Genomic DNA, 13,979 nt, shown 5'->3' with positions numbered 1-13,979 from the left:
TTACCATGCAGACACACTTGTCAGTTTGGACAATATATTCAAAAGGATAAGAAAAAGAAAATTTCAGCTAGGGAAGAAACTTCATTTTCCCCTATACCTTTGTATGATTTTGTTCCTGCTTCAGAGTTACTATTTTCCTTGATGCTTACAAGCACAAACGCAGTTATCATTAGCACAAAATGTAAAACTTTAACATTCACTTTAACTCTTCTTTGAATTATTCTATTCTCCCAAAATAAAAGAAAAAAATCTCCAGAAAAAAGGAAAATTTTTATATTTGACTATGAACATTAAAATTTCCCTACTACATGTTTGAAAGCACACAAAAGTATTTAATGGAAAAGCATAAAATAAGAACAGGAATTGTGAGATTTCTTCCTGGTTCCATCACTGAGGTCCTTAGTAATTGGTCATCTGTGTCTTCATGTGAGAATAAAGGTATGACTACTGTCCTTTCCAGGTTGCTCAGAAACTGAGGTTCAACTCTTAATATCAAGGTCCTTGCATGACCATATAGAAGCCCATTTCAAAGTGATATTTTTTTTCTCATTTAACTTGGTGATGAAGTCTCATTCTGGGGATGGTTCCCTAGTTGTTTCTCAAGTATCAATGGGATGAGAAAGCTCCTTACCCAGCAGCAAACTGTGAAGGTGCCATCAGGCCTGGGTTGAGTCCTGCAGCAGCAGCCATCGCAGCAAGACTGGCATTTGCTGGCAACTGTGCTGCTCCTTGGAGAGCGGCAGCTGCTGCTGTTTGTAAGCCTGATGCTGTCACCATCACCTGGCTGGCCCCAAGAGGGGAGGACAAAGGAGTGGAGGTGGTCTGTGTTGTGCTGGTCTCACTGGCACTAGATGCTTCAGTGGTGGAAGCTGAGGCAGGAGAAGGACTTAGGGAGGGAGAGGTGACTGCTGAGGAAGCAGGGGGAGCTGTGGAAATCACGGTGGCTGTGTTGTTGGAGGTGGTGTCTGTAGTGCCTGAAAAGAGAAATGGATTAGAAAATGGCCATATGAAATGGTTTTGGAAGATGGTGGCTTCACTTAGCAGTATTATAGAATCAAAGAAACAATCTGTCATCTGTAAATCTCAATTTGCCCTTTTTAACAACCTAGTTTGGTGTTTCTATGGAAGTTAACCATTAAAAAAAAGTTTTAAACTAAAGCTACAAATCTTACTTCAAGAGATAAGAGCAATGACACAATATGGAAAAGAGAGAGAGAGAGAGAATGGTTTTCCACTGTCAATTTCCTACTCAAAACAACCAACCAACCAACCAGAGAAACTTATTTATGGGTTACAAGACAACTATCCTGTGGAAGAAACAGAAACAGAAATAGAAAATGAAAACTTTAGGCAAGAACCATTTCATTCAGAGGTTTCCTCAGTAGTCTCCATAGAAAAATCAAAACAATTAAGGACAAGAAAAACTAAAAAGTTACATATTTTACTAAGAATAAATGTCAACCAAATATACAGAAAATAGTTGAGGTATTGGGGTAGTGTTGCCTAGCATGCCAGCACTGGGAAGGACAGACAGACACACATACACACACACACACACACCTGCTAACAAATTTCTATGTACTTTCTATCTGTACTTGACCAATTTCTTACCCTATCCATTCTAAGTTTACATGTAGTAACATTCTCAGTTCAAAGTTCTGAAACTGAAATTGTCCATATTTTACAAAATCTTGTATGTTAAGCTTTTGGCAAAGGCAAAAATGGTTTTTCTTTCCTCTTCATTACTACATTCATATCATTCAGTATCTTTCTTTAGATCCTACAGGCACATATATATATATCTCAGGCAAATCTTATCAATGAATTTAATCTGCACTAGGAGATCATGACTTTATTCTAAGTTGTGTTTCCTCACAGCATTCATTGTTAGTGTCTCCAGTTTGAAAGTCATATAAGTACTATGATGTAATAACTCTACTCTAGCTAGTGAATCATGTCTTAACCAATATACAAATTTTATGACCCTAGTTCTTGGCAACTTAATGACATGGGCAACTTTGATCAGAGAACTTTGGCTTGCTGAGCCTCAGTGTCTTTATCCACAAATATCACCATGCTTTTCACAGGGCAAGAAGGAAAGTTAGAACCATACACATAGAGAGTGCTTAGTACCCTCTCATGAATTCACTGATGTGTGTGTGTGCGCGCGTGTGTGTGTGTGCGCGTGTGTGTGTGTGTCCTGGCACTTGAACTCAGGACTTGGGGACTAACTTTGAGCTTTGTGCCCAAGACTAGCACTCTGCTCCTTGATCCACAGCTCCACCTCCAACTTTTTTAGGGTGGTTAATTAGAGTTAAGAGTCTTATGGATTTTCCTACCAGGGCTGATTCTGAACCATAATCCTTAGATTTTAGCCTCCTGAGTAGCTAGAATTACAGTCATGAGTCACTGGCGCCTAGCTCTATTGTAGTTTTTTTGTTTTTTTAAACAGCTTTACTGAAGTTCAATTTATGTGCCGCTAAACTCACCTAATTTGTATAAAATTCAATGATTTTATCAATTGGCAGATTTGTACAACCATCAGCACACTACATATTATGATCTTTTAACACACAGTATTATCCTGTGTGTGCCCAAGCCTATCTTGTCATCTGATTTTTGTCTCTATAGTCTTGCTTTCTGGACATTTCACAGATATGGAATCACACAATACACAGTATTTTGCAACTGGCTTCTTTTACTTCAGTGTATTGTTTTCCAAGTTTATCCATGTGGAAGCAGCAATCAAAACTTAATGGTTTTTATGGCCCAAACTATTTCACTGGGTGGATACATCAGTCTATTATTACATCAGTTTAGTAACTCACCATTGATGGGCAATGACTTATTTTGTTTTTGTTTTTTTTTGCTGTTCACTGAATATATGTATACATACTTATACACACACACACACACACACATGTGTGGCTATGTTTTGTGTGGCTCTGACTGGCTTTGAACCATCACCTTTCATCTTTCAGCCTCTGGTACCTGACTGTTATGGTTTCCTGAGAAATGAACTCTTTTGTCATTATTAAATGCTTTTTGGAAAAAATAACTGACAACAGAGCACATTTAGGTGAGATTATTCAGAGCGGAGGAATGTTCAGAGTTTTGACAGACATCATAACATGTGTTCCTAGAGGAATATTGTCATGATCTTTCTTGTATCTATTCTACAGATGTTTACCCAGAACTTTTGGTGGGCCAACCACTTATGGAAAAATAAAGATGACCACACCAACAAAACAGGATTTTTCTTAGGAGATGGCAGAGTGAAGATATGGGCTTTCAATTTGTTTCTTTAATTCTATTCCAAATGATGTCTGAGGACAGATATCAGATAGGAGATTTAGACAGACTTGCATAAATGAAAAAAAGGGTAAAACTGGTGGTGAAGAAACCAACTGCATTCAACAGAAGAAGGCTATTTATTATTCAATTTTATGAAGCCCTGGAAAAAACTCAAACTTAAATTGTTGGATGCTAATAAACGAACAGGAAACAGTAAGAACATAAAGTGTTTAAAGGACTGTTCATGCACAATCTTGGCCAGTGGATCTTTCCTTCTTTCTACCAGAGTTCTCATACGAGCAGAATGAATGTAACCTACTCCAAAGAAAAATAAAAAATCTTATTATGGAAGTTGAAAGATTTTACTGCAAGCATTGGCATGAATGAATAAATATCTTCATGGTTTTAGTAAAGTGTGAAGGTAAAGATTAACTTTAACTTGCTGGGAAACTGGGACTGCAGGCATGTGCCACCATGCCTGGCTTTAGCTATTTGTTTTTAATGTCTAAACTATTAGGTATTTTTCTGCAAATAGTTATTTTAGGTCTAATGTGATATGATTTCTAATTTGTTAAGATTTAGTTCCTAATTACCAGGTGACTTAGTTTATACATTAATAAGTTCCTCAGAGATAGGAACAAATACTAGTGCCTATTAATACTGATAATCACTACAGTGATGAATACTATCTATATATCTATCTATATGAATACTATACAGTGATGAATACTATACATACTTCTGAAAGTGGTTTTATATGGAAGAGGTGGTCCTTGACTTAGAATCCCAACTCTATTCTAGAGGTAGAGATTGGGAGAACAGAGTTCATGGCCAACCTAGAAAAAAGATAACAAGACCACCTATCTCAATCAAGAAACTGGGCATGGTGCCTGTCAGTATATCTATATGGAAAGTAGACTGCAAGCCAGGCCAGCCTGGGCAAAACCTTCAGAACCTATTAAAAAAAAAAAGCAAAAAGGGCTGATGGCATGGTTCAACTGGTAGAAAGCTTACCTAGTGGGCATCGGTCTGAGTTCAAATCCCTTTCAATCTGAAATCTTAAGGCTCTTAAATTATCCAATAGCCTGGGAGTGAAGGATTCCTGGAGGTTATAATCTATGAACTTCCTTAAATTTTATTACCAATGTGTATATGTCTGTTTTATAGAAAGAAGGAAAGGTCTATTGCTTTCTTATCAGAGGTCTAACACTCAAAAGAAGACAGGAAAAAAGTAACATAATATAAAGCGTGTTATTGTAAGGGCATATAGCCAAAAATATTAGGAACTTAAAACATAAGTGAAGAAAATCAAAGTCCCCAATTCTAGATTAAATTTGATCATGAAATATCACAAGTTTCTCAAATGGCTTACTAGCACCATAATCAACCTGGTAGATAATTAAAGCATATCTTATATATTATGGATCATTAGAAAATATTTGATGACAAATGCTAAACATTTTCTACATATTGGGGAATTTTCTACCAAAAGGACCAGTTTCCTGGGGAAGAAAATATTTCTAAGATGAACTGGTAGAGAAGCTAGAATACTTTACCTAAATGAGACCAAGAACTGGATAAAATTTCAGATGGAGGGAATGTTTACAAGGTACAGATAAAACCCTTCTATGTTGGGTGTGATAGGCAAAGGTCAAGCATGTAAATTAACTAGAACTGTGAATTTGGATATTTCCTTGATGAAAACCATCACCATTAAAAGTTTGTATGGAAAAAAGTTACTTGAAAATTTGAAGTTCAAGTTTCATACATATATACTTTTTTTTTTTTTTTTGGTTGGTCGTGGGGCCTGAACTCTGGGCCTGGGCGCTGTCCCTCAGCTCTTCAGCTCAAGGCTAGTGCGCTACCTCTTGAGCCATAGCACCACTTCCGGCTTCTTTTATTTTCTGCTTATGTGGTGCTGAGGAATTGAACCCAGGGCCTCATGCATGCAAGGCAAGCATTCTACCACTGAGCCACCTCCCTAGCCCCACATATATACATTTTTAAAACCAACAGTACATATCTTCCAGTAGAGTGTAGACTCACAATTTAATTTCTAATAGAAACCTATCAATGGCTTACCATGTGCTTAACAGCTGTGTATTTAGCTGCTGCTTACCTGTAAGAGAGAGATTAGTCACTGCAGCGCTGGTTAAGGGGAGGACAGGGTTGACTGTGAGGGTAGTTGCTGTACTGCTTGTCACAAGGCTTGGTGTGGTTGCCACCTAGAGGTCATAAATGAAAAATATGCACAAAGTGCTTATAATCAAAACTTTACATGCATAAGTTTCAATTATGTTGACTCAGATCCATATTAGGTCAGTAGAAGAAATAGTACACTATCAATTTTACCTAAACAAAAATATGATTTCTTTTACTTGTGCCCCCTTTTTTTTTTGGCCAGCAGTAGGGTTAGAACTCAAGTTCTTGAGATTGCTCAGCTGACTTACTTGCTTGGTTGATGCCTTGATTCACACCTTAAGCCTGGCTTTTTGCTGGTTGTTCTGGATATGGGGTCTCATGAACAATCTTTTCTGTCCAGGATGGTTATGAACTTCAATCCTCTGGATCTTAGCCTCCAAAGTAGCTAGGATCACAGGCATGAGAACTGGTGCCCAGTTTTGTGTTCTTTTGTTTTTTAATGAATGGTTTGTATAGAAAGACTATAAGGAGATACATTAAAAACTAAGTTCCTTTCTGAAATAAACAAAATATTTCTACAGTTTTGTAAAAACTACTGCTTTCTATCTAGTACAATTAAGTTTAAAATACAAGACAGGCACATGCATAAAAAAGAACTGCTATCCAATCTTTACCGTAACTACAATCTTACAAACTTCATGATTAAAATCTGTTCTTTAAATTTGGACCCGAGTTAAAAAAAATTTTGCACTATGGAATATTCAAATCAAATTGAATTAAAAAGGTATCAACAACAAGAAAACAGGAACAAAACTAAAAACTAATCCTCATCTTTTGAAACCTGGCATCATTAGAGTCATATCTATAATGATCCTAAAATTGGGTCACATGACTAGGACATATCTATTCAATGTATAAATAACATTCTAAAGCAGATAGCAGAAATTAGTCAATATGAAAGTACCATATGTCTTTGAGTAAAGATCTGAGATGACTGTCTAAATATCAGACCTAAGTTTATCTGGAAATTGGCTGTCAATTGTCAAATGGCTGAACAAATTGGGCTTTAGGATTGAACTATTTTTGAGATAACTGGAATCAGCAATAAACTTACTAACATAGTTATGAAATAGCCTAATAAACTACATGAGAAAGAAATAATGGAAAAGCAATGGAATAGGAAAGAATTCAAATTGTTCACTTTAAAAAATAAGGGACATATCTGGGCAGGGTGATGAATACTTGTAATCTCAGCACTCAGAAAGCAAAGCAAGTGGATCTGTAAGGCCAGCTTGAACTACACAGCTCCTATCTCAAAGAACATAACAAAACAAAAAGCCATGGTTGATCTCTCACTACTATAATCCTAGGCTGAGATACAATCTTGGTTCAAAGCCAGCCCAGGCAAGAAAATCCATGAGACTCCAATTAACCACTAAAAAGCTAGAAGTGGAGATATAGTAGAGCACTAGCCTTGAACATAAACTCTAAGAGTGAGAGGCCCTATGATCAAGCTACAATACTAGCACATATACACAACACATGCATGCAAACACACACAAAGGTAAACTAAAAAAGTTCTTGGGTGAACAACATGTGATTTCATCACTTTGGGACATCTAAAAGCCATTTAGATACATTTATTCAACATGAAGCCTGTTTATGTAAATTCCTTAACTTCTGTGAAATAAATTCAATTGGCTATTTGTAAAACTGTAAATAGCCCTTGAGCTTGTACCTCAATTTCCATTCTTACCAGTGAGGTTGGGCTGGGGAAAATTGCTTTGATAGGTGAGCTGCTGGTCCCACCACTGCTTGGTGGGTTGATTCTTTTTTCCTTCTGGCGGCGATTACAAAACCAAACACGAATCACCTCCTTTTCCATATTGAGCTGTTCAGCAATCAAGGTGATCTCTTCCGAGGTAGGCTTTTGATTCTGAAGGAAAAAAAATAAAACCCAACTTTGGACTTTTTTTTTTGGTGTTACAGATTCAGGACCTTGTATATGACAGGCTAATGTTATACATCTGCACTATATCTACAGCTCTGGAATAACTTCAACAACTGGTTTAATTGCTGGGAAAAGTGAGTTTAAAAAATGATAACTGGGATAACTATTAAGACACTGTAGACAAAGTTTTAACAAACATTGTATTTATTAGGCTTATATTAAATATGTGTATATTTTTCATTTTAAGGTCTATTAATCTTTAAGTTCATAAAATACTATGACAACCTTATATATTATTAGGAATTTACAAAGTTTCTCAGTGCTTCATACATACCATCTAACTTGGACTGTGTAATGTGCCTGTGCGGCAGGAAAGAAGGTATTTCACAGATGCATGGACTTTAGCTTCTATAATCAAGTGACCTGCCCCATCACATAATTAGTAAGAGGCAGAATTAAGAGAGACTCCTGATTCCATGTAACATACTCAGATTTTTGTTGGAAGTTTGGATTATGAATGATATTCATTAGCACCTCCACTCAAAACCAGACAAAACCAACAGGTGAGTTATCTGTCATGAATTTCACAACCTAACATTCAAAGTCTTATGTTCTGCTCCTAAACTGTCATCCTAGGTATACAGCTATTAGAATTCAGTCAACTAAATTACAGTATTTCTCCTGGTATAGTCCATGCTTTCTCCCTTCAGGCCTCTGCTTGAAGTGTTTTTCTCCTACCTTTTCTAGTCTATAGAACTAATTTCTATACATCCTTCAGCCACCTCTCTAACAACTAATGCTCATGTGGATGTGACTATGGTTTCTTTTGAAGCATTGCTTCTGGCCAGTGTGAATAACTTACTGTCCCTTCTTTTCTCCATTATGTTATGTGCCCATGAAAGTAGAGGCAGACAGGTTAATCTTTTACCATTGACAGTTTCTAATGATAGTATAATTCCATGGTCATGAGAAGTATTTCTGACCTCCACAAAACTCTTCTCTAAGGCCACACGAATGTTGGTCTCTATGCTGGTGCGTTTCTTCCTCCTACGATTCAAGCCCTCAACTCCTACCCCTGGAGAATTCAGGGCACTTGGGCTGGAGACAGTGGAATCAGATGAGAGGTTCTCTGTAAGAATGAAGAAATCAGAAAAAAAAATTGGCTAAGTATAAAGACTCGTGTTCATAATCCAGATATAAACATCAACAATAAAACTGACAAAATATGTCGTTATAGCCAAGTATGGAGAGGTTACCAATGTAATTAATCTATAGCAGAACATTGTTCACTACCACAGATCTTCATAGTGTCCTTACTGACATTCTATGTCATAGGAGGTTTGATCACTACTTCTTTGTTTCTGATAATATAGAAGTTTACTGTTCATACAGTAAACTGAAATCAGTCTCTCGGTTTTTTTCTTATGCTTGTTTGTCAGTATGCTTATTTTTTAGTTCTGAGGATAAACAAAGCTTCTTAGAAATTACTGATTGTTTAATGTCTTAAAATTAACCTCTCATTTTACTTGCTAAATATTGTTAAAACAGTATTCTTTCATTTAATAGCTTAGTAATCTTGGGTATGTCATATACATATCCCTGAACTGTTATTCAGTATGTGAAATGAGATGATTCTTTCCTATGTAACTCAAGACTACAGATGGCTGGGCCTCAGTTACTGAATCAAACTGCCAAAGGGTAAGGACTTAAGGATCCTCTTCTTTTAAGTCTTAATTTGTATTCACATCTACAGTGAGAACCATACTACAGAATATCTCTATGGTTCCTTTCAGCTTTCAGAGTCTATGATTCTGTGGCTCAAAATCCAAAAGTTCTAGAAAGGCATCTCGCATAAAATATATAGGGTAGACTCCATGTTTATTGCAGCACTGTTCACAATAGCTAGGATATGGAAACAACCCAGATGCCTCACCACAGATGAATGGATCCAAAAATTGTGGTATCTATACACAATGGAATATTATGCAGCCATTAGAAATGACAAAATAATGGCATTTGCAGGGAAATGGATGGAGCTAGAAGGAGTTATGTTGAGTGAGGTAAGCCAAGAGCAAAGAGACAAACGGTACATGGTCTCCCTGATAAATGGATGCTAAATCCAAAATGTTAGGTGATACGACAAAATTAACAAGACTTAAGAAACAAAGAACTCCCACTCATCTGGTCGAACCACTACTAAATATCCCCATGCTGCTGATCACATGTATGGTGTATATGTGTATACCGTTATATGTTATAAGACTGTTACAGACAATTTGCTCCAGGAAAGTTAGAATGAACTTGTGACTTTAAATGAGCATCATTATTCCACAATACTGTGAAATTTGGGAAATAATGTAATCACTTAATCACAATTAAAAAAAAAAAGAACCTCAGGGAAGGTAGGGAGGGAAGGGATGGTAGGGGGAAAAAATGGAGGGGGTAACAATGCTCTTAATAGGAAGTGTACTCATTACCTTGCTCATGTAACTGTAACCCTCTGTATAGTATCTTTACAATAAAAAATTAAAAAAAAAATAAAGGCAGGTACATGCAAAAAAAAGGGGAGGGGGAGGAGGAGACGCAGGAGATGTAGTAGCTGAGCCTGTACTCCTGCGGAAACCAGATGGGACCAGAGCTCAGGTGTCTACCATCCATTATGCACTCCTGCACCTGTACTGGGGGTGGAGGGGGGGTGGTCCCGTGGGAGCACTTGTTGCAGATGTGTGTGTTGTCGGGGAGATAGGGGCACTGCTGTTGGAGAACCAAAAATTCTTACAAGATCCCAACATCTACTGTTTCTTATAGATAGGTTGTTGTTTTTTTCCTAGCAGCAAAGAGTCTGACGAAAAATGAAAACTTTTCTTAACGTGCATAATTCCCATATCATTATCCATCATTCCTAAGGAGACACAAATGCTTTGATGGTCTTAAATATCCATCGCATCTTCACCTTTGCCTGAGATTTTCTACATTTGTCTGAATAAAGATGCCAACAAGAGGCCCCCCCCCCGAAAATATATATAGGGTAGAAAGTCAACTTTCTGTAGGAAATATGTGGAGATTACAAGGAACAAGTTCTTTGAAAATCTAGCAAGGACGAAATAACACATTAGTTCTTCAAGATTATCTAAATACACAGGCCTTTTGATTTCCTTCCTCAACTGACCATAACCCTAGATCAAGTACAAGAAATATTCCAAAGCTAAAATTTAGTGCTGATTATTTATTCTATAATAACTAGAATATTTAAATAAGTCAGATCTCTGATTTACATAGCCATAGTTTATATAAAGATCCTCCCAGGATTAGTGAGTTTCAAAATGTTGTAGTACCAACAATATAATAAGATATAGTTCATACAATAGCCCCTTTCCCGTAAGACTCCTATAGACATTAAGAAATTTCTTGGGCTGGGAAGGTGGCTCAGTGGTAGCGTGCTTGCCTTGCATGCATGAGGCCCTGGGTTCGATTCCTCAGCACCACATAAGGAGAAAATAAAAAAGCCGGAAGTGGTGCTATGGCTCAAGAGGTAGCGCACTAGCTTGAGCTGAAGAGCTGAGGGACAGCGCCCAGGCCCAGAGTTCAGGCCCCATGACCAGACCCCCCCCCCAAAAAAAATATTCTTATGTATTTACTTACCTGCATCATTTAGCCACTTCTCTAAAAGTGGCTTTAACTTGCACATGTTCTTAAAGCTGAGGTTCAAGGCTTCAAAGCGAGAGATGGTAGTTTGGCTGAAGTCGTTTCCATACAGTTTACCCATAGCGAGCCCAACATCACCCTGCATAATACAGAGCAGTAGAGGGGAAGTGGAAAAGAGAAAGCTATTCATCTCATTAATGTTTACCTGGTCACAGCAGCATTCAATATTGCTCTGTATACTTTCTACTCTGAATCTTTTCTAGCAACTCTATGTAACAAGACACTAACACTTCCTTGAGTTTCCAAGGATAGTGCTTACCATTCTAACAAGACCCTTAATTAAGCCAAAGTGATTCAAGTCATCTTTAAATATAAATTTATCTGTAGTATCTATAAGGATTAGATGTCACTAACCTAGAAATTTCTGAACCAACCAACTTCCTACAAACTCTTTAAAATTTAGAAATCATCTCTCATTCTTTTTCTTTTTTCCTAGAAAGTATTTCTGGAAGCTGTGAAAAAAAAATACCTTTGTTAACCCTTAGTTTGGATTTCAAAGTTGGTTATAAAAAACAGAAAAAAAAGACCACTTCTGTAACCATTATTGAAAGAAATTCACAGTAGAGAGGTTTGACCCATTTCATCAAAACCTCATAGGCACTGGAAACTTAGTAACCTTGTAACATTAGAACAATGATCCCTTGAATATATTACAAAAGATGTTCTCCATGAGCCTATAACCTTTGAAATGTACATAATGCTTTCCTCCAGTTGGATCTTTCTTTAAGCCTGAAAAAACTGTATCTTAATAGTCATTTTATAGATAAATAATAGAAATGCAGTAGAGTTTAAATGATTTACTCACTCCAGTTAGTTTAGCAACAAGGCAACAGCATTTCTGGTCCTGAATACTAAACAATTCTACTACAAGAGAGCTAACTCTCAATTAATCTGGCAACATTATTTTTGTTGTGTTCAATGGTAATGGGGTTTGAACTCAGGCCTTCACAAGCTCTTTACCAACTGAGACGTGTCCCTAGTCCACTATTTTGAATTGGGATTATACTATTTCTGATACCCACACACACCCACACATACCAATTTTAACACTATTTATTAGTGGCTACACTAGGCAATAGTGTAGGCAAAGGATGAATTATTATTGTTATTATTATTATTAACTAGTTATATAAAGGGGTCAGAATTCCATAAGTCAGGTTATGAATATAATTCTTCTTGTTCAATGTCACTCCTTCCTTTATTTCCTTCCATTTTGCCCCTTCTATCCCTACCCTCAAGTTACATAGTTCATTTTTTCATAATGTACACTGAATATAATGACTACATTTGCTAACCTTCCTCCTCCCATTCCTGTGCCCCTCCTTTACACACCTCCTCCCAAAACATGTTTCCACTTCCTGGTACTTGTTTTGATAAACAGTACATTAGTTGTTCAGAGGAGTTATGCTGTCAGATTCCTCCCTTAGGTGAAACTTCCTTTAGTCTGTTTGTCTGTGTATAAATGCATTGAGCTCTGTATATATTATCATGCATAGTTATATTTTAGATCTAGATTCCACATTAGAGAAAATGTGTCATTTGTCTCTCTGAGCCTCACTTAAGATTTATTTGTCAGTCCTGGTGGCTGAACTCTGGGCCTGGGTGCTGTCCCTCAGCTCTTCAGCTAAAGGCTAGTGCCCTACCACTTGAGCCACAGTGCCACTTCCAGCTGAGGAATCGAACCCAGGCCCTCATGCATGCTAGGCAAGCACTCTACCACTGAGCTAGCTGCCGAGCCCCACTTAAGATTTATTTTAGGTCCATCCATTTCCCTGCAAATGATATATTATTCTTTCTAATAGATGAGTAAAATTCTATTTTATGTATGTATGTATGTACATATGTATGTGTGCCCATGTATATATGTATGTATGTATATATCTATTACATTTTCTCAATCCACTCATCCATTATAGGGCATCTGGCTATTTTCATAACTTGGCTTTTGTGAATAGTACAGCAATGAATATAGATGTGCAAGTGTCTTCACTGTATCCTAACTTGTAATGTTCTGGATAGATATCCAAGAGTGATACAGCTGGATGGCAGGGTAAATCTATGTTTAGCTTTTGAGTAATCACCTAACTATCCTGAATAGTGATTGTACTAGTTTACTCTACCCACCAACAGTGCAACTGGATTCCTTTTTCTTTCACATTCTTGCCAGCAATTGTAATTGAATTCTCAATTCTGGCCAATCTTTCTAGAGTAAGATGGAATCTCAACTTTCTTTTGATTTGCATTTCCTTTATGGATAGGGATGTTGAGCATTTCCACACGTTTTTATTGGCCATTCTTACTTCTGAGAAGTGAGACAGTATTTTTTAAATACTCTTGCTTTATTTTTATTTAATTTATTTATTTTTGTCCATCATGGGTTTGAACTCAGGGTCTGGGTGCTGTCTCTGAGCTCTTTTGCTCAAGGCTAGTGCTCAACCACTTGAGTCACAGCACCCCCTCTGGTTTTCTGATGGCTAGTTGGCGACAGAGTCTCACATGGCTTTCCTGCTTGGGCTGGCTTTGAACTGTGATCCTCAGATCTTAGCCTTCTAAGTAGGTAGGACTGCAGACATGAGCCACCAGCATCTGGCTAAACCTCTTGTTTTCTAACAGGTGATCAACTTCCAATAAAAAGTTTCACAGAGGACAAATATCAAACTATAAAATGAAATATACAGAATATTTCAACTTCAAGTGATGAACTGTCCAGGTCTCCTATATAATAGCCAGTAGATATACGTGGCCATTTTAATTTATTTGAAGTTAAATAAATTTTCAAGGGCTCGACAGGCATTAGTGAGTAGTGGCAGTTGTACTGGACTCTACAAAGAGATCATTCCCATTGCTGTCAGCTCTGAATAGCCTCTCTAACTACAACTGAAATAGA

General features: G+C 37.2%; 1 protein-coding gene across 5 annotated transcripts in view; it reads right to left on the bottom strand.

The window, feature by feature from the left end:
- Window positions 1-13,979, bottom strand: part of Pou2f1 (POU class 2 homeobox 1) — a 143,085-nt gene that overhangs the window by 3,420 nt on the left and 125,686 nt on the right. For all 5 annotated transcript variants that reach the window (XM_013021851.1, XM_013021853.1, XM_013021852.1 and 2 more), the window contains 5 exons: window positions 11,030-11,171; window positions 8,371-8,516; window positions 7,193-7,372; window positions 5,414-5,519; window positions 632-974 (listed from right to left, as the gene is read on the bottom strand). In XM_013021851.1, coding sequence (XP_012877305.1) covers window positions 632-974; window positions 5,414-5,519; window positions 7,193-7,372; window positions 8,371-8,516; window positions 11,030-11,171 — 917 coding nt within the window. The remainder of the gene's footprint in view (window positions 1-631; window positions 975-5,413; window positions 5,520-7,192; window positions 7,373-8,370; window positions 8,517-11,029; window positions 11,172-13,979) is intronic.

The sequence above is a fragment of the Dipodomys ordii genome, unplaced genomic scaffold (genome assembly GCF_000151885.1).
Source record: "Dipodomys ordii isolate 6190 unplaced genomic scaffold, Dord_2.0 Scaffold57, whole genome shotgun sequence".
Lineage (NCBI taxonomy): Eukaryota > Metazoa > Chordata > Mammalia > Rodentia > Heteromyidae > Dipodomys > Dipodomys ordii.
The sequence above is the reverse complement of the archived record's forward strand: the minus strand, read 5'-3'. Positions and strand labels throughout refer to the sequence as shown.